This window comes from Emys orbicularis, chromosome 1 (genome assembly GCF_028017835.1).
Source record: "Emys orbicularis isolate rEmyOrb1 chromosome 1, rEmyOrb1.hap1, whole genome shotgun sequence".
In the NCBI taxonomy this organism is placed as follows: Eukaryota; Metazoa; Chordata; order Testudines; family Emydidae; genus Emys; species Emys orbicularis.
The window spans coordinates 113,654,177-113,680,751 of NC_088683.1; the positions used below are offsets into that span (position 1 = coordinate 113,654,177).

At 44.5% G+C, this 26,575-nt stretch overlaps 1 protein-coding gene across 1 annotated transcript in view; it reads left to right on the forward strand.

Moving 5' to 3' along the window:
• The first annotated feature begins 601 nt into the window (after window positions 1-601).
• OVCH1 (ovochymase 1) overlaps window positions 602-26,575 on the forward strand; it is a 56,460-nt gene continuing 30,486 nt past the window's right edge. The window contains exons 1-13 of the mRNA XM_065407460.1: window positions 602-653; window positions 9,149-9,267; window positions 10,465-10,562; window positions 13,587-13,759; window positions 15,451-15,546; window positions 17,241-17,392; window positions 18,387-18,579; window positions 20,007-20,133; window positions 21,619-21,729; window positions 22,536-22,669; window positions 23,831-23,971; window positions 24,139-24,269; window positions 25,460-25,553. Coding sequence (XP_065263532.1) covers window positions 602-653; window positions 9,149-9,267; window positions 10,465-10,562; window positions 13,587-13,759; window positions 15,451-15,546; window positions 17,241-17,392; window positions 18,387-18,579; window positions 20,007-20,133; window positions 21,619-21,729; window positions 22,536-22,669; window positions 23,831-23,971; window positions 24,139-24,269; window positions 25,460-25,553 — 1,621 coding nt within the window. The remainder of the gene's footprint in view (window positions 654-9,148; window positions 9,268-10,464; window positions 10,563-13,586; window positions 13,760-15,450; window positions 15,547-17,240; window positions 17,393-18,386; window positions 18,580-20,006; window positions 20,134-21,618; window positions 21,730-22,535; window positions 22,670-23,830; window positions 23,972-24,138; window positions 24,270-25,459; window positions 25,554-26,575) is intronic.

A 26,575-nucleotide genomic window follows, 5' to 3' on the forward strand; every position in this document is an offset into this window, starting at 1 on the left:
CCTTATCACAGGTTCTTCTAACTTAAACAATCTAGCTTGCCCCAGTCTGATTGTTTCCAGCATTCACTGACTTTCATAAACAATGCTATGGAAGCCGAGTTGGCTTTTTGTTACCCTCTGGTCTCTGCACAATAACGACAGACAGACACCCACATAAAATTATAGGGCCAGATCTTTAGCAGGTGTAAACTGACATAGCTCCATCAACTTATCAGAGTGGAGGGAGGTTACTAGTGGAGTCCCTTAGTGATCAGTCTTGGAACCAATCTTACTCCACATTTTGATTAATGACCTTGGCACAACAAGTAGGAGGGTGCTAATGAAATTTGCTGATGCTACTAAGTTGGGGAGGCATCATCAAAACAGAGGAGAAGCAGAACATTACGCTGGCAGAGCTGGCTGGCCTTGAAGACTGGAGTGACAGAAATGGGATGAAATGCAATAGTACAAAGTCTATTGGGGTCAATAATAAGAATTTCCAAGCTGAGGATTCACCAGTTGGCAGTAACAGGAGGAGGAGAGAGAACTAGGGGTGTGGGATGATCACAGGATGATTCTGAGCTACCTATGCGGCTGTGAAAAAGGCCAATACAATCCTAGGATGTATCAGGGCGAGGCATTTCCAGTAGTGAAGCATAATGCCATTGTGCAAGGTACTGGGAAGACCTCATCTGGCATCCTGTGTACAGTTCTGGTCACCCATGTTCAACGATGAATTTAAACTGGAGCAGATGCAGAGAAGAGCTATTATAATGATCAGGGGAATGGAGGGCCTGTCTTCTGAGGGGAGACTGGAAGAGCTTGGCTTGTTTAGTCTAGCAAAAAGCAGGCTGAGAGTGTCTATCAATAAATTAGGGTGATAAATACCAGGGAGGGTGAAGAGCTATTTAAGCTAAGGGCCAAATGAGAACTAAGCTGGCCATGAACAAATCCAGGATGGACATTAGACAAAGGTTTCTAAGACTGAGGGTCTGGAACAGCTTCCCAATAGGTGTTCTGGGAGTAAACTGTGACGGGTTGGATCACAGAAACCCCCTTGGGAGCTGCCACCTGATGTGCAAAGACTACCCCTGCTTCTGTTTTCCCTGCCAGCTCAGGACTCCAGTACCCTGTCTTGCTGAACCAGATACTCCTGTCTGGCTCCAGACACAAACCCAGGGTCTGAATCACTTGTCCCAAAGCTGCTAGTTTACCTGAAAACAGCTCATAGAAGTGTGCTTGTCTTTAGCACTCAGATGCCCAACTCCCAATGGGGTCTAAACCCAGATAAATCCGTTTTACCCTGCATAAAGCTTATGCAGAGTAAACTCATAAATTGTTCGCCCTCTATAACACTGATAGAGAGATATGCACAGTTGTTTGCTCCCCCAGGTATTAATACATACTCTGAGTAAATTACTAAATAAAAAGTGATTTTATTAAATACAGACAGTAGGATTTAAGTGGTTCCAAGTAGTAACAGACAGAACAAAGTAAGTCACAAGCAAAATAAAATAAAATGCGCAAATCTATGCCTAATCAAACTGAATACAGATAATCTCACCCTCAGAGATGCTTCAGTAAGTTTTTCTCAGACTGGACACCTTCCAGGCCTGGGCACAATTCTTTCCCCTGGTACAGCTCTTGTTCCAGCTCAGGTGATAGCTAGGGGATTCTTCATGATGGCTTCTCTCCCTCTCTGTTCTCTTCCACCCCTTTATATATCTTTTGCATAAGGCGGGAACCCTTTGTCCCTCTGGGTTTCCACCCCCCCCCCCCTCACCGGAAAAGCACCAGGTTAAAGATGGATTCCAGTTCAGGTGACATGATCACATGTCACTGCAAGACTTCATTACTCACTTGCCAGCACACACATATACAGGGAGACTCACAGGTAAACAGCCATCTGCAGACAATGGGAGTCATCAAGATTCCAAACCATCATTAATGGCCCACACTTTACATAATTACAATAGGCCCTCAGAGTTACATTTTATATTTCTAGTTTTAGATACAAGAGTGGTACATTTCTACAAATAGGATGATCACACTCAGTAGATTATAAGCTTTGTAATGATACCTTACAAGAGACCTTTTGCATGAAGCATATCCCAGTTACGTTACATTCACTTATTACCGTATTTTCTCTAAAACTATCCCAGTTACATTATATTGACTTATTATCAAGTTTTTATAAAACCATATAGACTGTACAACGTCACATAAACAACTCACTTTTAAGAGCAAGCTGAACAAATTTATGAGTGCAGTTGTCTGATGGTGGTGTATCTGATGGTAGGGGGCAGGGCTCAATAGCCCTGTGGCTCACTATTATGTTCTGTAACCCACACGTCAGGGTTTCAGCTAGCCACCGTCCAGGGAAAGAAAGGGATTTTCCCCCTGGGTATTCTGGGAGGGTTTTTTAAAAAACCCCTTCCTCTGACACCACAGGGATGGCCATGGTTGGAGATGGGACAATGGGGGGAGGGCCAGGGATCCGAGATGGTACCGAGCAGGCTCTCTCTCTCAGGTGCTTGGCTGGTTGGTTCTTGCTCACATGCTCAGGGTCTAACTGAAAGTCATAGAGGGGGTTGGGAAGGAATTTTCCCCCAGGTCAGATTGTCAGGGACCTTGGGGTGTTTTCACCTCCCTCTGCAGCGTGTGGGTGCAAGTCACTTGCCAGGATTATCTGGGTACAGCTCACTTAATCATTTCCCTGCCATTGCAGGGGCCTTGGGCACTGGTGCACCTCAGTCCCTCCTATTCTCTGCCTGTGGCACATCATAGTAGGGCTGTAATACTTTGGTCTCATTTCGTGTGCTGGGTGGTATTGTTGGCCTGTGCTATATAGGAGGTCAGAGTAGATGAGCTAGTGGTCCCGTCTGGCTTTAAGCTTTTTGACTCTGTGATTTAAATGGAACTATTTAGACTGACGCTTGATGCAGATTAGGCCCATAGTGTTACTGTGCTTCATGAGGTGGAGAGAAGGTGAGGGGTTGAAAGAGTTTGCTTCTATTTTCTTTGCTTGCTGCTTCTCTAGGCATTCACCTCCTCCCAGACTCACGTGGGAGGAGGTGAATGCCTAGAGACAGGCAGCCTTGCGAGGCTACTTGGCAATCCTGATTAACACAATGTTGGACACCATCCTCCACCTTCAGTCCAATTTAAACCAGTGGAAGATGGGTACAGCGAAGGCCAGCTGAGGTGAAGATGAGACTGATGACAGCCTCCCAGACTCTGCAATCGGAGTTAGGAGCCTAAATACCTTTGAGGATCTGGGGATGATGGTGTTTCTACAGCAGTAGCACCCAGAGGACCAAGGTGTATGTCAGACTGGATGCTGTACAAACACATAACAAGAACAGTCCTGTCGCTGCGTGCCTCTGTTTCCCCTGTAAAAGGTGGATAGTTATGCCCACCTTTATACAACCCTTAATGATTCTCAGCTGAAACATTCTCAACACCATCCTCAGAGCTGGAATTCAAAAACTACCCATGGAGCTCTTAATTTGTGTCATGAACAGGTAAGTTGTGTAAAAAGGTTAGTTTTCAAAAAGATCATTTCCTGTTCTTCCAGAAGGGCGGGCTAAAGCCACCCCGATGCCTTCATACCTTCCAGGTAGCTGTGAGTAAAGGAGGTAACTTCGTTAGAAAGTGCCACATCCCCACGCTGCACCGTTGCCCCACACCCCTTCCCACCGAGCAAATGGTGACTAGCATCATTAGGGGATTAGGGCACAGGGTTATTGGAGTCCTGGGAGCTAAATTATTTCTCAGTCTGCTACTTAGCATGAAAAGGTAAAGAAGGGGCATATTTCAAAATAGGAGGGCTAGTGCCTGGGGGTGATAATGACAGGGAGAAAGAGGGGGATAGATGCAGAAAGCAGTCACTACTGCTTACAGTGCAATCTCTGTAGAGGGGCATAGATCCTGCAGGAGTATTCTGCTACTGCTAATGGGGTCACCTACTTAATAGGGCTTCCCATGAGGCCTAATGGAGAGGGAGAAATGGAGGGAAAGGGGGCAGGCCTGAGAGAGGAGGGTGGAGTCTAGATAGAAATTGATTGGGACCTTCTCTACAGGTGGCTGGTTTGCAGCCCTGGGACTCCACCTGCTGAGGCTGATTCATCCCCTCATCTATTAAGGAATCCTGGCATTGGAGCTGCAGCTGTGGGAAGGTATGGACTTTTTATAGGGGGGCAGTGAAAAGCAAAACAGTGTAGAGGGGAAAGACTAGTTGTGGTAGAGTCTCTTTTTCTACACCCCCCCCCCTTTTTCTTCTTTGGTTTTTGCTGGATGGGGGTGGCAACTTGGCTTTAGTGTACTTTCATGTGGCCATGGGAGCAACTGTGCAATTCCTCCTGTTTGTTTTTCTCTTCACTCAATGTGGTAAGTGAGTCCCTCCTTGTTCCAGCTCAAGGGCATGAAAGCAGAGACTGTAAGAAGCCGTGGTGCTGGGCTAGGCAGAGCTCTGCCCAGGAGGCTGTACTGGGATTCTCATTGAGCCCCTGCATAAGGCCAGAGTGGAGTTGAAGGACTTTAGAGGGTTATTTTCTCAGTCTAGAGAAGAGGCAAGAACCCCATGCCCCTCTGCATGGACCAATTTATGCCTCAGAACATAGGGTTGTGCCATGTGACTTTATAACTTGTGAGCCAAGTTCCAAATGAAGTGAGAAACTTGGTCAAAGCTTAAAGTTTGTGCTACCAAATGTCAGACCATGAAGCAGACACCACTTAAAAATCCCCTCTGGGTGGTTTGCTTCACAATTGTTCCCCTTTCCCTGCCCCTTATAACTTTGTCTCTTGGTGGCTGATATCAGTGATGAAATGTAGTCAAGTGTAATAGGAGTGGGCTGTATACTGTGTGTCTTCTTGGCATCTCAACCACGTCAGTCCCTGATCTCCATGTGCAATGGTTAACTAGAGCAGGGGTTCTCAAACTTCATTGCACTGTGACCCCCTTCTGGCAACAAAAATTAGTACATGACCCCAGGAGGGGGGACCAAGGCCTGAGCTTGCCCAAGCCCTGCTGTCCTGGGTGGTGGGGCCAAAGCCCCACGGGCTTCAGCCCCAGGCAGGGGGCCTGTAACCTGAGCCCCATCACCCAGGGCTGAAGCCCTCAGGCTTCCGCCCTGAGTGGTGGGGCTTGGGCTTCCACCCCGGGTGGTGGGGCTTGGGTTTCAACTTCGGCCCTGGGCCCCAGCAACTCTAAGCCAGTCCTGGAGACTCTGTTAAAATGGAGCTATGACCCACTTTGGGGTCCTGACCCACAGTTTGAGAACTGCTGAGCTAGAGAAATTCTGCATGATCAATTATATAAACTGCTGTAATTTGAGCAGGAGCAGCTGTTACCCCTTCCCTGTACTACTTATCTGCTACAACACCTGTTCTTTTTCTTCTTTCTTCAGGAGAGCTCCCCAGTCAAGTTAAACTGTAATGTGTACAAATGATGATAAATAGGCTGAATCCACTAAACTTAAACTGGAGACCTAAGAAAGCTCTGAACGAGCTGGGGCTCAGAGCAATGTTATTGTTTGTGTTCATAAAGCCTTCCTACCTGTCCTCCTTTATTAGTTAAAATACTAATGAACCTATGCCTTGACTCCCAAGACCGTCACTAGATTATAAGGGACTCTTCTTCCCAGAAACACTTCCGGGGGAGAAGGGTAAAATGGTGCATGTTGGAAGCACAGTAAATTCTCCAGAGCAGAGGATGTCAGGAAGGTAACATTGTACAGGGGAACCCCGTGGCCCTCAGAGCAACTTACAAATGTTTTTCACATAAAGATCACAATAAATAAGCTTGGAAGGATTAGATGTTGGTTTCACTGTACACACACAAATAATGAAAAATATTTCCATCAATAACTTAAATTTACAGATAGGCAAAATAAGAAAAATGCTCTTTGAGAGCTGAGTTTGATTTGATATTTACTTCGTATATTTTGACATGGGACGATTTGTGTTTTTAATGGTTATAAAGCTTTAGTTTTTGAATCTGGTCTACTGTCCTCAAATAATTATCTGACTTCCCTGATAATTTTGGGAAACTGAAAATTTTAAATGGATAAAAATTAAAAATATATTTTCTGTTGAAATCATAAAAAAAAATATCAAATTCTGCCAAATCTAACACTAAAAAGCCTGGCTGGAAATGATGTAATTAGCTGTGAGACTGTCTAGCATAGCTAATTCTCTATGGTGCTTGCTATTCCTCCCTTGTTAGCATTGCCTCTCTCCCCACCTAGCTCAATGGTCATCTCCCATGAAAGCCTGTTTATTTTCCACTGCTTACAACAGTCCTGACATGTTGCTAAGACAACAGTGCTCTTAGGCATATGCATCCAGGAGTCCCTTATCTATACATCCGACCCACCAAGCATGGGCCTAGTTCTAAATAAGAGGGATTTACCCCAATCAGAAGGCTTTGAATGCTGCTACCTCTTTCTGAGCTTTCTGGGGTCATTCAGGGCCTTTAGCCTAGTGGTGGCAGGAAGCGGAAAACATTTTTCTGGAGACTCAGTGGTAACAAAATTCAGTTTAAAAGCAAGAAGAAAATATTTTTATGCTCTGGGTAGGGACTCCAGCTTGTTTCTCTGTAGAAAACATTGTGGGAATGGAAGCTTCTTCTGGAGAGATGCTGATTCCCAACTATTTACTATCCTAGTCTCAATTCCACAGGACAAGTTCTCTATATGGCTCACCACAAAAGTCATAGATGAGGAAATGTGGGGCTTTAATTTGGTTTGAACTCATACAAAGCTTTCTAAAACCTCCATGGCGTGATCCTTCATTTCTGATGCCGATGGTGATTAGCCAAATTAAAGAATGAGCAAACACAACCCCTTCAGGTTTGTGTGGAACCAAGATAAATATGGGGTCTCCAATGAGTGACATTCGTCCACATTGCAGGGCAGTGTTAGGGCTAAAGGAGTATAGAACCCTGTTCCATAGCATCTGCTTGTGAAAGAGCCAATGACATTTAGTAACAAGATTCTGGTCTCTGTTGGACCAGCATTGATTGGGAATGACTTCCAAGGAGTTACTTCAGGCTGATGCCAGTGAAAATGAGATCAGAATCCAGCCTTTAATGTGTGTGTGTATATATATATATAAGCACAAAGCTGTGGCAACTTGGCATTCTGTCTAGGCTAGAACTGAACAACTATCCGGTACTTTTAGGTTTCACTTTGCATGTGTTTCATTTGTGGTGGTGGTGGGGAAATTCCACCTGTCAGGTGTTCCTGTGGGAAGTGTGTTGGCCTTGAACTAATGATGTAGTGCTTACAGCCCACTCAGGTGCAGGAACAGACCAGCTGAGTGGTGCAGAAGAATTGCTGTTGTCCCATCAGGGGAGGAGCCAGAATGCTGAAGATCTATCTGTCTCTGAACCATCCAGCCTGGGGATACGGGACCCTGGTATGAGGAGTTACCATTCAGTAGCTCTTTTCTTTGTGTCTCAGATCTTTACAATCACTTGTGTATACTGTTAACTGTGATTAATAACTTTCTGCAGTGGATAAGGTGAAGAGGGGTTTCTTCAGGCCCCAGCATGTCTTCTGCCAGGTCTGTGAAACAAGTACGTTATTTTCTGCTGGGTGATTTCCTTCCTCTCCCCCCCCCCCCAAAAAAAAACATAAATGAGATTGCAACAGATTTATTTTGAACTTCCTGGTTTATTACAGTACCTAAAAGCAAACCAGACACAACTGGCCACAATCCTATTTTCCCTCTGTTTGTCCCTCAAGTTTCAAAGGTACAATCGCTTCTCAAATGGTTTCAGGGAATATATGTCTCTTTGGACTGCTTGTCAACCTGAAGCAAAAGATTGCAAGCTGAGCCTGTTCAATTCAGCCAGAGAGAGAGGATCTTTCATAACTGACTCTAGCTGGCCCCTTTGTGTACTGCACAAGGGGCTTTTAAAACTTGAAAGTAGTAAATACTCAATTAAATATTTAATATTGCAGAGCCCTCTTGAGTACTGAAAAAATAGATTAAACAGGCCAGCACTATATCCCATAGCACTTGTTAGGTAACTTTACAAGTGCCAATAACATTTGATCAGTAATAGTTTTGTCATCTTTATTCTTTCTTCAACTGCTGAGTGACTGAATAGCTTTGATAAATTTGATGGCAGCTGAATTAACTATTAAGCACCATCACACTTAAGACAAATTGACTTCAGTCTCTCGCACATTCTGATTTATTCTCTAGACACACCATTCCTGTGCACTCTATGTATTCTACACCTGAGTTCGCTTCATTTTGGAAGTCAAACTTAGTACAGTAGAACCTCAGAGTTACGAACACCTCGGGAATGGAGGTTGTTCGCAACTCTGAAATGTCTGTAGCTCGGAACAAAACGTTATGGTTGTTCTTTCAAAAGTTTACAACTGAACATTGACTTCATACAGCTTTGAAACTTTACTATGCAGAAGAAGAAATGGTGCTTTCCTTTTTAAAAAAAAGTAGTTTACATTTAACACAGTACTCTACTCTATTTGCTTTTTTGGTCTCTGCTGCTGCCTGATTGCGCACTTCCAGTTCCAAATGAGGTGTGTGGTTGAGTGCTCAGTTCATAACTCTGGTGTTCATAACTCTGAGGTTCTACTGTTGAAGGCAGTCGTTCTCAACCTTTCCAGACTACTGTACGCCCCTGATTCGTCTTGCATACCCCCAAGTTTCACCTCAGTTAAAAACTACTTGCTTACAAAATCAGACATAAAAATACAAAAGTGTCACAGCCACACTATTACTGAAAATTTTCTTACTTTCTCATTCTTACTGTATAATTATACAATAAATCAATTGGAATATAAATATTGTACTTAGAGCAGTATACACAAGTCATTGTCTGTATGAAATCATAGTTTGTACTGACTTCACTAGTGCTTTTTATGTAGCCTATTCTAAATCTAGGCAAATATCTAGATAGGTTGACGTATCCCGGGGGGGGGGGGGGGGAGAGTGTACCCCTGATTGAGAACCACTGGTTTAAGGCTTTGTAATCCAATACTTAAACATGCAATACCCAGTATTGGCCACTAGGGATTCTGTTAGAGGTTGATTACAAAATCAGCTTTATGTCCTACTGAGACTCCCGAGGCTATACACTCGTATGTATCAATGTCGTTTCAGTGCATAACATTTTCCTTTCTGTCTGGTGTAGGATTGAAATGTGGAGTTCGTCCTGTTGACTTGGAGAACCAGAAAAGTTTCCTGCTGTCTGGATTCTTTTCTAGAATTGTTGGAGGCAGAAATTCAGTGGCTGGGGGGCAACCCTGGCAGGTCTGTGACACAAATACAGTAACTTCTTGAGGGAGAGGTGATTTTTTTCCCCCCAAGGCATAGACGATAACTGAGAGGATGCCTTCATTCAGTAAGGAGCCAAATACCCTTTCTCAACCTGTATCTTAATTTAAAATCCCTCTTCTCCCTTAATCCCTGAAGTTACTAAAGTACAAGTTGCTCACAGTTTTGGGGACCAGAGTTTTAGGTGGAGTAAATTCACTGAATTCAGTGGTGCTATGCTGAGTTACATCAGCTGAAGATCTAGTCCTGAATGTTTAATGTACATAGTATTTTTGTGTCTGAACTGGTCCCCAAAAGCACATCCCTGTCACAAAGGATTTGGATGTAATCTGTGGGGTGGATTAGTTTGAGGGATTTTTCCCCTATAACTGATAACTCTGAGGTTATGTCTGACCTTCAGGGAATAAGTTCCGAACTGTTATGCCTCTAACATACAAAAATTGTCCCGTTCATATAAGGAAACAGCCCACATTTTAATAACAGCATTGCGTACTGGCCTTCTGTTGGCTGTAAGAGTCCTAACGTTCATCTGTCGCTTCTCCATAGTAGCTCAAAATGCTGGATTAGCTGTATTTGTGGTGGAGGAATTCTTGCCTAATTGGTTCTTCTGTTGGCAAAGTCAGGGAAGTCTTACTTCACAGAAATGTTCTCACTCTGCAAACTTAAATTCATGTAATAAAAGGACTGGGTCACTGCTTCCAGACTTTCATTTTGAAGCAAATTAGCAATTTTTGACACTGTAACATTACTACTTCCTGTTACTATGGTCCTATCTTCACCCCATGAAACAATTTCTGGTGTTACATAACAGTAAGAAGGAAGAACAAAATTCTCCCTCTAGGCACTTCTGCATTTCAGGGAATTCCAAGTTTCGATCCACACTCTGCTTCTTCAGCTCTTCCCAAATATCTGTGAAATTAGGGATAGCTATCAAGGGTGAGTCCACAATTTAGACAACATTTCTCTGGACACCAGTCATCTGGGAATCCTTGTCTAGAAATGAGAGGGTTCAAAACCTCCCTTTTTTTTTTTTTTTTTTTTGAGCACTGCCATCTGTCGTGATCTGGGGGAGGGTGAAGAACTTCCTCAGATCTTTGTGAGATTTCAGATGCTCTTTTGGAGGGCAGTATAACTAGCTCCACCTTAAATGTGTGTGACTTTCTTTTTGTAAAGGTATCTCTCAAGTTGGGTCGTTTCCACTTCTGTGGTGGCAGTTTAATACAAGAAGATGTGGTTGTAACTGCAGCTCACTGCGTATTCACCCTTGAGCAGTAAGTTAGAGAATGCTGTTTTTGTCGTTAGCCTTTAAGTTACTTCGTTAAAGCCCCTGTCTATTAGTAAGGAAAGCTCCATAATGTTAGTGTGTGCTGCTTCCCAGCTGGAGAAGAAAATGGCATTAGAATATCTGAAGTAGGGCCGTGCTATGCTACACTCACGTTCTCTTTGTGGAGCAATAGCGTCTAATCCAGGGGTCCTCAAACTGGGGGTCAGGACCCCTCAGAGGGTCGTGGGGTTATTACATGGGGGGGTCGCGAGCTGTCAGCCTCCACCCCAACCCCGCTTTGCCTCCAGCATTTACAATGGTGTTAAATATATTAAAAAATGTTTTTAATTTATGGGGGGGGCGGGGGTGTCTCACTCAGAGGCTTGCTATGAGAAAGGGATCACCTGTACAAAAGTTTGAGAACCACTGGTCTAATCCATTGGGTTTTTCCAACTGTTTCATTCTGCAAGCTACTTCAGGAGCTATAGATCTTAATGGCTCTTCTGCATGGCTTAATTTGTGCTGGGGCTTGCAAGGGCAGTTCATAGTCCCAGCACCTCTGGGCTCGCTGAACCTTTTATGAAAGTAAAAAAAAAAAAAAAATTGCTTGAGCCCTGGCGCCTCTTTCATTACAAATTAAGCCCTGCTCTTCACCCCTCCCTAAACCCTAGCTGCCCACTCCATGGTTCTCAGAATATTTCACCTGATTACTGGTGGTTTACAGATGGCAATTTAAAACCTTCACCATTCTCTACATGGATTAAATAGTAGTAGAGCTCATGATGGCTGGGACTCTGACTTTGCTAGCTGAGTATTGTACTTTGAGTGAACATACTCTGTCCAAAGAAGGAGCTTTTACTGAGGGCTTGTCTACACTCCCCGCCAGATTGGCGGGCAGCAATCGATCCAGCAGGGGTCGATTTATCGCTGCGCCTGATCTGTGACTAAATGGGGGATTTCACTCTCCGGGATTGGAAACCTGGTACCTTTCAGCAGCACTAAATCCACACAAAATAGGAGGGAGTTAAATGCTGCACTGCAAGGGAAAGCACCTATATGATTAGCTGTTGTCGTCTGCTGTACTTCTCTGCCGCACTTTAAAACATTCTTCCATGCTGAAAGTAACTGTAAAAGGTCAGTTGTTAAAACCCAGCAGAGGGAGAGGGGTTTGAACCCCTTAGTTAATGGTTCTGAAATCCTTCAGCACTGAGTCGGGGGTGGGGATGGGGAGTAGTTAGGAACGATGATAGCTATAGATATGAGAACTGATGACTGTAGGAAACAATCAACAGTGGAACCTACTGTGGTTTCTCCTTTTTTCCTCACCTATTCAGTATTTGAGCTAGAAAGAATTTTTTGAGCTTCCCAAAAAATTTAACTTATTTCTGGAGATTGCCTAAAAGATTGGGTGGGGGAATTTGTGAAAACATCCTTGACGTTTTTTCTTTATTGAAATTGTGACAAATCTTTATCAAAGTTGAAATTTAGAAAACTTTAGTCAGCTCTACTCATCTCCTAAGAGAGACGCACAATCTCCATAGTTCTGAATCATTTCTCTGTGGTATTGAGAGACAGTTAACATCAGGAAGAGGAAAGGACATTGTTTGCACAACCTGCTTATGGGAGACCTGCTGAATATATCAAATCTTGTTCACTTGTGTATCTATAAAACAGACATACTTTGGAGTGGGAGAAAGGCAGTATTAGGGTTCCTATGGATAGGTTAAGCAATTCCCCTGAAGTCATACAGGGGATGTCTACACAGGAAAAAAACCTCCACGGCTGGCCCGAGCCAGTCAACTCATGCTCGTGGGGTTCGGGCTGCAGGGCTATTTCATTGTTGTGTAGACTTCTGGCCTCAGGCTTGAGCCCAAGTTCTGGGACCCTCCCATCCCGTAGGGTCCTCCAGCCCGAGCCCAGAAGTCTACTCAGCAGTGGAATAGCCCCACAGCCGAGCCCAGTGAGTCTGAGTCAGCCGGCGCAAGCCATCTGCAGGTTTTTCTTTGCTGTGTAGAGATGGAGCTGGGGATTGAATCCAGACTTCCAGAGTCTTAGTCCAGTGAAAAACCATCCTACCCCTCTGTCTATAACTTCCTGATCCATTACCCTCCTGTACAGACTAGATCAGGTTTGTACACAACTTGGATACTACTTGTCCTTCTCAAGAGAATATAGTAAATACATTGCAAGTAAAAATAAGGGGATCACTTGTAAGTTTAGTGTACGATAAAGATTAAATGTAGCTTACTAATTAACATGGTAAATGCTAAAAGAAGTAACCCAGTGTGATTGATTGTCCCAGGCAGCACCGAAATACCTGAGTTCATTAAGCACAATGCCACATTGCTGTGTTCATAAACTGCCAAGAGCTGTACCAGAGACATGACTGTTTCCAAATAAATATTAAACATTCGTCTCAAGTATATGTAACCTCCTAAAGCCCCCTCAAAGGTTTTATTCTCTTGGGCTCTCCTCCTCCTCCAAATCTTCTCCTCTAGGTGCCCCCTTCTCCCAAACATGATGAATTAAAAACAAGCAGGGGATTTTTTTTAAAGGGCCCTAAAGAACTTAGGCACTCATCTCCCACTGATTTAAGGTGCCTTGGAACTCTCTAAAGATCCTAGTCTAAAGGCTGCAGATGATCCATCATTGCAAGCAGAATCCAGGCCAAAGCTTATGAGTCCTTGTATTACTGAGTGGGAGGTAGAACAAAAAGCCAGTCAATTAAGAAATAAAATCTCACAACAGTATTCTAGCACTCTGACTCTGAGGCAATGCGGCCCCTTCAGGCGTAAGGCCAAGAGAAAGTAGCATAGCTGGAAAAAGCCTGCTATTGAAGGCTAGATTCAGGTCCTCAGCAGGGAAGGATGTGGTAAGGTCACATTTTCCATGTGTTGAACTTCTCAGTAATGAGAGAATTGCTTGTACATAGCTGTTTCTTATAGGAAATTATCAGCCTTGGCTCCATGCATAACAGGCTGAAGTGTGTTGGCAAACCTCTCCGTCATTAATCTTGCCCTTTGTTTGTCAGGAAACTAGTGAAGAATCTCATTGTGACTGTTGGAGAACATAACCTCAGAAAGGCAGACGAGCAAGAACAGAACATTCCTGTCTCACAAGTCATTGTTCACCCTGACTTCAACAGACTTGGCTACATGCATTCTGATATCGCTCTGCTATATCTGAAATACAGAGTAAAGTACGGTAAGGGAGGAGACTGAGTGAAAGTGCTTCAGAGCGGATCCTTCACTATATATAACTTGCTAGTTTAGAGCAACCTTTTATTCTCCTATCTCTCTGTAATGCTCTTTCCAGCATATAAAACACCATCCTGGTAGTGTCTTTACTCCTGCCCACGTAGGTTACCCATGCTAAATCCAGTCTAGTCTTAGTGACCTTGTCCAAATAATTGTCCCTCAAGTCAAGTCTTTGTTCTGGGGCTTCTCATGTTTTGTTCATACTACTGATCTTTGCAACACTAGAGAGCACAAAAAGTCAAATTGTCTTCCGGTTGTAGTAATTCTATATTTTCTTTACCTCTCGGAAAGTTCTCTCCTCGCTAATTAGCTTGCCCCTCTTGTCCGCTTCATTCAGCACCACCAGTCTCCACTGTTTGTGATAGTGGAACTTTTCACTGTAGGAAGAGATGTGATGCCACAAACAGCAGATTGTTCCATCATTGAATGGATCTGGCAAAATGAGAAGATGGCTTAAATTTAAATGCACATCACCCTGTTTTAAACACACATAATCCAATATCTGTCATAGTGGCAAAGGTGAACACAAGGGAAATTTTAAAGCCATTTTAAAAGGCTTTCTGGAGTGTGGCTTTTTGCATACAGATTCATAGAGGGTCAGGAGACCACATGGGATACGTAGATCCTTTCACTGCTTTATCAAATCCCACCCAAGTCGGCTGTGATTAGCTACCTGATGGTAACAATTCCAATCAGTGGCTCTTCTAAAATGACTTTGGTCTTAGTCTAGCTCCCAGTGGACAGGTGTCTGCGTCACAAAATCATTGTGATAAATAGCACTAAAGTTGCACCTGTTTGCTGCTCTGAGTGGAGAGGATTGAATGGGTATGGAAAACCAAACTACGCTTGTTAGCCAGGAAGTGATCGGTTGAGGCCTGTTGATGGGGCAGTGAGAGGAAGCTTGCTTTACTACTACCTATGTACCTATTTTGTGGATAAAGAAACTTAAGTCTCCAGTCATAATGCTTGAAAACAGCTTTTGAGTCATCTGGATGATCCCTCCAGGAGAAGGTGGGCCTGTCTTCTACACTGGTAAGTGTTCTTTAAGGTTTGTCAATAAATGAATTAGGCCATGACAAGTCAAGTAGCTTTGATCCCTTTCTCCTCTGATCCCCAAAAAGAAACCTACAAAGGTATTCGCCTAGTTCGAGAACAGAGCTGAGCATTTGAGTTTTGAATGTCCTGTGTAAATCAGAACTCCACTTCTTTTGACACATGGTCAGCATTCTTGTCTTCAGAGAATAGAATGCTCAACAGGATCTACAACTGGACACGATTGCAGGCTGTATGAGAATTGTACATAGGACAGTTCTCTTCCCCCACCCCCCCGGTCTCTTTCCTCTAGTCTTGTTCTTGCTGCTTACGTTTCACTTGAATATGGCCGGCCAAAACATTGTTCACATTAGTTTCTCTAAAACAATGTGATGTCTCAAGATTACCTCAATTTAAAAGTGATTGACTTGACTTATTTTTAGCCGTTTGATTGAATTGCTTTAGAAAAATGTATAGTTCAAAGGTCCTTGATCCATTCTGTTCACACAAAGGACATTGTTGCTTTTATCTGGTTGGTGCAGAGAGAATCGCTTCCGAACAGCCTGGAGTTGATGTACTCACATTTGTGTGCACTTTCCTTCTTAGGACATAGGGTTCAGCCAATTTGCCTTCCCCACAAAGATGATAAATTTGAGGCCGGGACTCTTTGTGTTGCTAGTGGCTGGGGCAGAGTGTCTGAGGGTAAGTAAAATGTCAGGTTCTTACGATGACAACATTGATGTGTGGGTAATGAGATAAAGAAAAGGGAGCCGCCTTGTTTCTGCAACAGAAATGCAACATCTGCCAAAGGGAAAAGCCAATCCGTGGTTCTCTATTTTGCTGATACCATGACGAACCATCCTATGCTCTGGAAGTCTCTTCCAGACATGATGTGCAAAGGACCAGTGTGCCAGAAGCGCTGTCCTAGGCAGAGCCTTGGAATCTCCATACCTGTTACTCTGCAGCTCCATAGCGCTAGTCCTCCACCCATCTCACAACTTTTTGTAAACAATTAATTAAGCTCCATAACACCCTTGTGAAGTAGAGAAGTATCCTCCTCTCCCCTCGCCCCATCCCAATCATGTGGATGGCGAAACTGAAGCACAAAGATGACTTGGTGAAGGGCTAGATATAAAACCCAATCTTCTGATGCCCAAGTTCCATGATCTAGTTGTAATCTTTGTGCGTTACATAACCACTAGATGATGCATCTCTGCCTTCTTCCTAGGTTTTTTTAAGATATATAATGGGATCACTTGGGCCTTAATGTTCTTTTAACAGTTTGTGTGTGTAAATTATTAAGGTTGCAAAGTCAAGCACTCAAAAATTAATCAATGCTAGAAGTAAGGTTGCTTGTGCATAGCATTATGTAGCCCTTTATATGTTCAAAGCAAAAATCCCATAGACTTTGCTGCAGCACAGAGAAACAGGCCTTCTGATCTCAATTCCAGTGCCCAGAATCAACCGTACTCAGGCCAGTTCTAATGGTGAGTGAGCAGGGCTGTCATCCTGGGTGCCAACTACCAGGGGGTTCTGTACCAGTGTGCTGCTTGGCTCTTTTTTGCTCCATTCTCCTTGGCTGGCCATTTTTGTTCTGCTGATTGCCTGGCCTTTTTTTGACTCCGCTGCTTGGGAGCACCAGAAACATTTTCCATCCTGGACGGCAAAATAGGTAGGGCAGTAGCAGCCCTACCCGAATCAGCCATTACAGGAAATGTCCTTCTGAGCCCGCATAGCCCTGGGCTGGAGGGAACATGCTCAATCACTGTGCATGCATAATCCAGTTGCATGGAGAAATTGTGAGGGGATGGAGGATGCAATCATCAGAAAGTTTATGTGGAGAAATAAAAAAAAGTCTCTACTGAGCATCTGGAAGCTGCAGTTCCCCCCCCCCCCCAAGACTGCCTAAATTTGTTATAAGACTTTCATGAGGACAGTAAAAGGCACATCCCTGATACCAAGGCCATCCCCCTGCTAAATTACAGGTCCCTGCTCCAAAGCTGGGAGCACCAGAGCAGTTAAGAGAAAATGTCACTAGAATGATTTTACCTGGGAAAATCAGTGTATTTTTTTTCCCCTAGCCTTGTTCGTGGATATGGTCGAACCATTTCGGCTGAAACTTTGCCTCAGGCTGAATTGTTTCCACCAACGTGGAAAATGTTAGCTCAAAGGGTTCTAGTTTGGTGAAATTGTACAAACCTGAAAACAAGGTCTGTTAACGAGAGGTCTCAGCTAATCGAAATAAGAGGCGGCATTGCCAGCCCTGCCTGTGTGATACTGAATGAAATCATGGTAGCTAGGATATGGCTATAGATCTGCAGCGTAACTTCCTGCTCTGTGCAGCAAGGAGGGGGGTTCTAGAATGTCTGATGTTGCCTGTTTCCTTCCTTCTGCAGCTGGTGAACTATCTAATGTTCTACAGGAGGTGGAGCTCCCCATCATTGATAGGGGAACCTGCAGTGCCCTGTTAAAGCAAATGAATCTGCCTCCAGTAGCAAGCTCCATGCTGTGTGCTGGCTTTCCTGATGGTGGGAAGGATGCTTGCAAGGTAAAAGGTCATCATTCCGCAGGGGCTTCCTGTATAGTGAGTTCTGCAAATGGAGGCAGACTCCAATCCTTCCCACCAGCCACTCCTGTATTCTTGCTTACCAGAATGGCCACCTGCCCTAAAGAGGGAAGGGAGGAGGAGGAAGGAAAGGAAACTTGACCATTACTACTAGCACATTCCTACTGAACTGAGGCCTTAAAAGGAGGTTTAGGCTAATGAAGGCCTTGTCTATCCTAGCCTTTGGGGGGAATTTTCCCACTGGTAGGAGTGCTGCTATAGACAAGGAACTGGTGTGTTTAACCACCTTTTTGTCTAGACCTGGCCTGAATGGGATTAAATGACATGGTGAATGATATGCCTGATCCCTGTCTAAGCTACTGTTGCTACCACTGGTGAAATTGCACAGATGGGAGCACAGTGGCGGCAGGCGGCCCAAGAGGCTACAGGAGACACAGCCTAAGGGGTATGTGATACCACTGTACTGGGAGAGAGGAGGCTGAAGTGAGTTTTTTTGCCTTCTCTTTAGGTTTTAAAAAACATACCTTGACCATTTCTACTTGGTGTATTCATTTCTCTTGTAGTCACCTCTCCTCCCCATATCTATCAAGCTGCTGGCAGCTGTGTCCATCAGAACACCAGCCTTTCCCATGCTTTCTCTGGTAGAAGGGTGCTTCTACTGCCAGGAGACCAAGTCATTCTCCCCTGCCCCCTGCAGTGCACACACAGTCCACTGTGCTACCGTTGCGGGAGGGCCAGGTGTATTCCGCTGGTTGAGGTACTGCCGCAATGCGGACGTTAACATCTTAGTGCGAAGGGGGCAGAAATGGTTAACAGACGTATAGTGACGCTGAACCTTTCTGTCAATCTTCCAAAGAGCGGCAGCTTCTTCTCTGAGAGGTGAAACCATGAGGTGATTCACTGAATCTGTATCATCGCATTTGAACAAATATCTGCTCTTTTTTCCTGTCTCCTCCCCCAACCCGTGCTGGGCAAGGGCGATTCTGGAGGTCCTCTCGTGTGTAGAAGAGCCAGTGGCATCTGGACTCTGGCCGGCGTCACATCATGGGGAGTTGGCTGTGCAAGAGGCTGGGATGTCCTTGAGAAAAGCATCAGTAAAAGGGGTTCCCCAGGCATCTTTTCCAATGTAGCTGAACTGATGGACTTCATCACCCAGAACATTATCCCTGGTGGGTACATTTACCAGCAATTTTTCTCTTTTCCTGCTTGTTTATCATGAGGTTCTAGAAGATACCTGCCATGTGCCCCACGGACCCGGTTAGGCTCTAGAGTGTTTCTATCAAGGTGCACATAGTGTGAAGCATTTCTCATTTTAGAGCAGGAAGTGGGGAAATGAAGGTTAAACCAGAACTACCACCTCTCTTGGAACAGCATCTGTATCTAGGTCCCTCTGCCATAATGCTTTGAGGGCAGCTTTGATCCACATGCCCCACTAAATGGAATGTTGATGGCCAATCCAGCTAGCATTTCCGGGTGCATGTGGTTTTGTTGATTTAGAGAAGCACTTCTCTGGCCTAGAACACTTGTCCAGTTCCAATAAATTACATTTTCTAATCCTTGTCAACTGGGAATCTGTAAATTGCTATTGTAGAATCCCTGAAATGGTCCACACTATTGATTTGGAGCAAATATGACTTTAAACACACACACGGAGCAGATCTGTGGAATAAGCTTGCCCTTTTTTTTTTTTTTTTTTAGTTGATTATCAGAACTACACATTTAAAGCTATAAACAGATCTATGAATTCCCTATCGTCCAACCATACACTTAAAACTGCAGTTCAACTAGAACCTATTGAATAGAGGGCATTATTTATGACCTACACTTCACCTGTGCTGTTACTTATTTGCCACAATATCTTGTTGGGGCTGATCTCCTCATAAAGGGAAGAACCAGTCTGCAACCATACAGTGCCTCTTACTCTGGAATAATATTAAGTAGAAGCAGAATAAAAAATGTTCACATGAACCCTGCAGAGCAGAACTTGGAAGATTCCTGCAACTCAAACTATGAGCATAGTTGGAGAATGAGCAGAATTAAACCGTAAACCATAGAAATAGCATTAATAAAATAGTGCATTTAGAGCCTCAACTGGAGTAAATCTGTGTAGCTCTATTGACTTTGATTCACACTTGCAAAGGATTTTGGCTCATTTAGAAGTAGGACTCTAAGGGCAGGCCTACACTTTAAAGGCTGCACTAATGCAGCTGCGCCGCTGTAGTACTTAAGATGCTCCTATGCGTCTCCCGTCAGTGTAATTAATCCACCTCCCCAAGAGGCAGTAGCTATGTTGATGAGAGAAGCTCTCCGCAAACATAGCATTGTGAACATCAAGGATTAGATCGGTATAATGACGTCACTCGGGGTTGTGGATTTTTCCCACCCCTGAGCGACAGTTATACCGATAATAGTGTCTAGTGTTGACCTGGCCTCAGAAGAAGTGTGGTTACCACCTGAGACCCATCTCTGGGTCTTTCTCAAGCACTCAGGGTGTGAAGTGGCATTAATCGAATGGCTTCACGAACTGTAGACCTGCCTCTCCCAAACAATGCCAGTGTCAGAATTGTATTTTACCTTTTTGTTCTTCTCTTTCTAGCTGCAGAGCCAGATCACCTTCTCCCGCACTTTCCTGAAGGATGCAGCTCCCATGGAATGCTGGTCTTTGGAGAAAGTGGCCGTATTCAGTATCCCCAACCCAGTGAGAGTAACTACCTAGATAACAGGTATTCACGGTACATCATCAAAAACACCTGTCCTTTTGTGAAGGGCCACTTTTCAGAGGGCATTTTGTTTGTGTCTGTAAGGTCAGAAGGGGTGACTATCTCCTCTGACCACATGCATCGCTCTAGCCATAGGACTTCAGCCTGCAAATACATGAATTCTTACTCCTGACTTAGTCAGTGAACGCAATCAAGTCAATAGTTTGTGGCTGAACTTGCGGGTATGTATCAACCTTAAAAATTAGTATCTAGAGTTAAACATCTCTGTAGTGATGTTTGCTTGTGTGGGATTGGTACTGGGCAACAATAGTTACCCAGAAATAGCACGTTAGAATGAGAAACACAACTCTTGTTGGTCTAGTTCTTATATGAACTGTGCTCATAAAATTGATGCCCTTGGATTAAGCCTGTGAATTAGCTTAATATTAAAATTCTTAAACTGTTCTAATGTCAGGTTCTGCAACCAGTGAAGTCTTTAGGACTTTCAGTGGGAACAGATCCATCCCTTAATGTCTTCTGAAGATGCTTGAGAGCTGGAGATGTGCCAAAAGAAACCTCCAGATGAGATGTGCCTATTGCAGATCCTACTGGCCTGGCCTAACAAGGAGATGCCATTTTGTCTCTATTACTGGTGCCTGTGTGTCTATCCACAGTAGGATAAAAGGTGGTTTTGTTTTCAAAATGTGTGAACTCCAGTATATACCTGGCAAGTTGTTCTTTAACATGTTCATGGGTTGAATAACGAACTTGTTCTGTATACTGTAAAGCAGGGGTCGGCAACCTTTCAGAAGTAGTGTGCCGAGTCTTCATTTATTCACTCTAATGTAAGGTTTCATGTGCCAGTCATACATTTTAACATTTTTAGAAGATCTTTCTATAAGTCTATAATATATAACTAAACTATTGTTGCATGTAAAGTAAATAAGGTTTTTAAAATGTTTAAGAAACTTCATTTAAAATTAAATTAAAATGCAGAGCCCCATGGACTGGTGGCCAGGACCCGGGCAGTGAGAGTGCCACTGAAAATCAGCTTGTGTGCCGCCTTTGGCATGCGTGCCATAGGTTGCCTACCCCTGCTCTAAAGTTTTGAGTTGTTTGCTAACAGATATTAAAAGATCATGTTTTGTCCTAATGCGGATATGTCCTGTAGGTCCCTGTATAAGTTTTAGCTTTGCAATGTGGAGGTTGTGCATAGAATGGGCCAAATTCAGTGCCAGAATAACTATTGACTTGATTGGATTTATCCTGGGCATGAATTTAGCCCAGTGAGCCCAGACACTGGTTGGGGAATGCTAATGGTTAAGGTCTCAGTAACACTGGCCATAGGCGCCGACTTCCCTTCTTTCTAGTGGGTGCTCGGCCCCACCCCCACACCACCCCTTCCATGAGGTCCTGCCCCCATTCTGACTCCTTCCCCAAATCCCCACCCCAGTCCCACCTTCTCCCCTGAGTGTGCCACATTCCCACTCCTCCCCCTCCCTCCTGGAGCGTGCTAATGCTGCCAAACAGCTGTTTGGCGGCGGCGGCCGAGCGGGAAGCGTTGGAAGGTAGGCGGAGGAGCGGAGACATGGCGCACTTAGAGGAAGAGGAGAAGGTGGGGTGAGGGGAGCTTGGCTGCCAGTGGGTGCAGAGCACCCACTAATTTTTCCCTGTGGGTGCTCCTGCCCCGGAGCACCCACAGTGTCGGCGCCTATGACACTGGCCATAAGCTGGTAGAGGCTTTTGCATGTGTGAGTATTTTCCTGGCTTCCTCTCTTGCCATGAATTGCCTGGGGACACAATCCATTTGGCAGCACAGCACTGATCCAAAGTCTGAGCACAAAGGAGAGAACTGACAGTTATCTCTTGCAATAAAGCACTTTGTGTTGTGCTAACCACTATTAAAAACCCAGCATATGTTTCTTATTACTTCTTAGCTGGAGCTGGTGACATCCTAGCTTGAGCTGATCTGGCTATGACTGTGAGCTGATGGATATAGGGTTGTAAATGCACACACACCTGGTTTAATCCATGCATTCTACATTCTCCATCCGTAGATGGAGAAAGAGTATTGTCAACCATCTGAATTTCCCTACATTAGAGTCGTGGAAACACATCTGGAGTGAGCTGGAGGGCTTTAAGAACACTTAATGCTGAGGCCAGACCAAGTTAAAGTGGGTGGATAGGTGGTGGTGCAGAGTGAAGGAGGAAGGTGATAGTTCTGGGAAGAAGCTAAGCCCCTCTCTGATGAAGCATAAACTACTTTGCTTTATGATAATGTGCTCTGTCCTTGGTGTCTTTTAAACTCCCTCTAGCACTCCAGCATGCACCCCCGCCCCTTGGAGCTGCTTGGGAGGGAAGGGTGCAGTCACACAAATTTCACTCTAGCCCTGATTCTGTTGTCTGACTTGTTTCTTTGTTTTGAGCCTGTGCGTGTGGAATATAATTGTGCCAGAAGACAAGATTATATTGATACAGTTCACCAGATTAGACCTAGAGAGCCAGATCACGTGTGACCATGACTACGTGTCCTTCTATTCAGACAAAAGAGAGCTAATCGGTACGTAGAATGCCTTAATCTCTTATATCAATACTTGGCATGGCGGGCAATTAGCAATCTGAAACGTGAACATTGATGATGTTCGAGCCCTTTCGTGTCTTATTACAAATCAAGGAACCTTTCACTGTCATCTGCCCTGCGGGGCCAGCTCCAGGCACCAGCTTGCCAAGCAGGTGCTTGGGGCGGCCACTCCGGAGAGGGGCGGCAGGTCCAGCTATTCGGCGGCAATTCGGTGGACGGTCCCTCACTCCCGCTCGGAGCGAAGGACCTTCCGCTGAATTGCCGCCGCAGATCGCGATCGCGGCTTTTTTTTTTCCCCCTTTTTCTTTTTTGGGCTGCTTGGGGCGGCCAAAACCCTGGAGCCGGCCCTGCTGCCCTGGCACTGAAGCTGTCAAAGCAAAGCTAAGTAAGGGAGGTGGGGGGGGGGGAAGGTAGATATTCATGTCCATTCTGACGGCTAGTGCGCGACTATAGTCTGAAAACTGTCTGTGTAAAAAAAGTCTCTCCACTGTGTTTTTCAAACTCCTATTTCTGCCTTGTATAAAAAACAAGTTTTTACTCCTACTAGCCCCATATAGCTGAACTGTCATCTAATTTGCCTCGTACATCAACAAAACTGCCAGCCAGTTTCTGATGCTGGAGTCCTTACTGAAGGATGGTCAATGACAATAGTACAACACAGAACATGCAAGATAAAGACATAATTCTGCCTATCTGAAAAATCTTGTTGACTCAAACTTTTTACTTATACAGCACAATAAATATGTCTGTTTTATGGATAAATGATGACAGGGGACTTTTCCCTTGCAGTCTAAATTTATTATCCATTCTTGAGACTGAATTGCTAAAGAATAAATATTTCATGCAAATCTTTGCTCCTTCTCTATTCTGAACAGTACTAGTGGCTATGTGCCAGTACTAGCCCACCATGAAACCTTGAGCTGAATCGCCTCTGGTTGTTTTGGATGCAGTTCTGTCTCCAAACATTTTACCTTATAGGCAACCGAAACTGATGCTGGAGTAGTCTTTGCAGAGTCTGCCCTGGAATATGTGACTTTCCAATATTGTATACAGTTTAGTGAATCTGAAAAAGTAAGCTGTCTGACAAAGTGTGTGTGTATGCTACCACCCTAAACAATAAGTCTAATCTTTTCCCTGTAGGTAAAATCTGTGGAGATGTGTTACCAACCCCCCTGCTGATAGACTCTAACCGAGCAATGGTTACTCTCGTTTCTGATGGAAGCAACACCGGCAGTGGCTTTGAATTCACCTTCACAGCTATACATAAGGAATCGGAAGCAGGTGACTTCAGACATACCATTTGTACATACTTCTCTGCCACCTGACCCCCTTTAAAACCAAAGAAACCATCCCTGGTGCACGTGGTGGTAGTAGTTTGTTTTTTTGTGTTTTTTTTTTTTTAATTTAGCTATTAAATCTGACTTTTTCTTCTTAACCCAATGTGATAGGTTCTGGTTGTGGAAGTGTTGCAGTGCTGGTGGAAGAGGGAAAGATTGATACTGCTAATTACCCTGGCTTGTATCCCAGTAACGTGAAGTGCCATTGGTTCATTGAAGCCCCAGTAGAGAATGTCATAAAGGTAATCATAGAAGATTAGGGTTGGAAGAGATCTCAGGAGGTCATCTAGTCCAACCCCCTGCTCAAAGCAGGGCCAACCCCAACCATCTCCCCAGTGAAGGGAGATGCTGCTTTTAAACCTCTGCCATTGACTGCTCAGGGAAGCAATTCAATAAAATCCTGCTGGAAACATCTACAATGCACAAGCCTGTAAGATGTAAGGTTTTCAGCTTAGGCTTCTCACAGGGTGTGTTTTAACCAGTTTAGATGGTGTGTATAGCCCTGTATGAACTGGCATACTGAACTGCTGCTGCTGTAGATGCTTGAAGCTGGTTGGTATCAGCCCTTCCAATTAATGTAACTGCATCTTGGGCAGGGGTGGCTCTAGCTTTTTTGCCGCCCCAAGCACGGCAGGCAGGCTGCCTTCGGTGGCATGCCTGCGGGAGGTCCCCGGTCCCGCGGATTCGGCGGCATGCCTGCGGGAGGTCTGCGGATTCGGCGTACCCGCCGCCAAATTACCGCCTAATCTGCGGGACCGGCGGACCTCCCGCAGGCATGCTGCCGAAGGGTGCCTGACTGCCACCCTCGCAGGGACCAGCAGGCCGCCCTCTTTGGCTTGCTGCCCCAGGCATGCGCTTGGAGCGCTGGTTCCTGGAGCTGCCACTGATCTTGGGAAAGATAGTGCAAGGTTTCAGTAGGGTGGGGTGGGGATGTGGAGGACAGAACCTGACCACCTGCCCTCCTTGCTCTCTATCTAGTCCCCTTCTTCCACCAGAGTGTTAAACATGCAGAAATGGTACTGAGCTAAGCAAGCAGTAGCTAGGACCGACACATGTGATGACTGTTCCTACTGGGGGTGCTGGAAGTGACATTTTGCTGTTGCGGTTTGATGCCTGCCCTTCCTCCTGTTGTCATTGCAATTGTGCCAGCTAAAGTGAGGTTACCTGTTGGATTAACCTCACCCAAAGATAAAAATAAAGCTACTGTATTGTACCGTCCAAGGCAATGTCTGTCCACTGCTGCCTTTGTGTAAAAGCAAAGAATCATTAAACCCATGTCTGTCTAAGTGCATGCAGGTTTGTTGCTCATGGGCTGGCCTCTCACTAATGCTCATACAGTTCTGTAATCTGCTGTTTGTATTAAGACACTGAATACAAAGGGGGTAAAAAGAGAGACCCCCAGTTATTAATTTTGTCTCTCTTCTCTTTCCAGCTGGAATTTGAAGACTTTGCTGTTGAATTCAGCGAGGGCTGTATCTATGATGCAGTTGTCCTTTACAGCGACACACAAGATGAGCACCAGCTGGGTATTTGTTCAGTCTCACATGCAGAATCCATTACAGAAATGAAGACTTCAATAGCTTGCTGCCAAAAGAGTACAAGCTACATTAGTGACACTTCGGTGGTAGAATTAAACCACTTTAGTCAGAAAATGCAAAATTAAGGTTCCTACAACCGCCTTAACTCCGCCTCCTTGCACATCTCAGTACAGCAGGGTGTTCCAGTGCCATCGGGGTTCCCAAACCATTGGAGTTCTTGCTGGTGGACTGCAGAGATCTGACTGCTCATGTTGGGCTTAATCCTGCCCGGTGCCGAGCACTGTGCTGCTGATCCAGCAAAGCACTGAAGTATGTGCTCCCGTGCTCTGTGGGATGGGGACAGAGTGCTTGGCACCTTGCAGTCCATAGTGCTGGTTCTCCACTTTGTTTCTAGCTGCTTTGTTGCATTCAAAGAAGGTAAAAATTAAAGCTGGTCAGGGAGACTGACAGAACCATAGTCTGCTGGACTATGCAGGTCTGTCAAAATTGAAACACTTCATGAAATCTAACCAATTTTGCTGGACTTTGTTTCATAACAAAATCGGGGGCATATAGGGGAGGGGGGGGCAAATCTACCAATGTCGAAATGAAACATTTTGTTTACAAACATTTTTGTTTAGAATCTTGATTTTATATGATATAAAATTCTAAAAGTCTCTAAATCAAAATAATACCTACCTTATCTTTCAGGGTGAAATGTGAGGGGATATAATTTATTGAACCAACTTCTGTTGGTGAAAGAGAGAAGCTTTCAAGTTACACAGAGCTCTTCAGCTGGAAAGCATCTCTTTTTCTCCAATAAAAGATACTACCTCACCCATCTTGGTCCCAGGATAGCGGAGAGACAGCACAGCTGTAACAATACCGCGAACAACATTTCACTCTCAAATTTTCAGTTCAGAATATTCCCTTGAGAATTTTGAAATTTGGGGCTTTTGTTCCAAGTAGAAATGAAGCCAGACTTCAAAATCGCAATCCTTTGTGACATGGAACTTCTTTCCTCCACACAG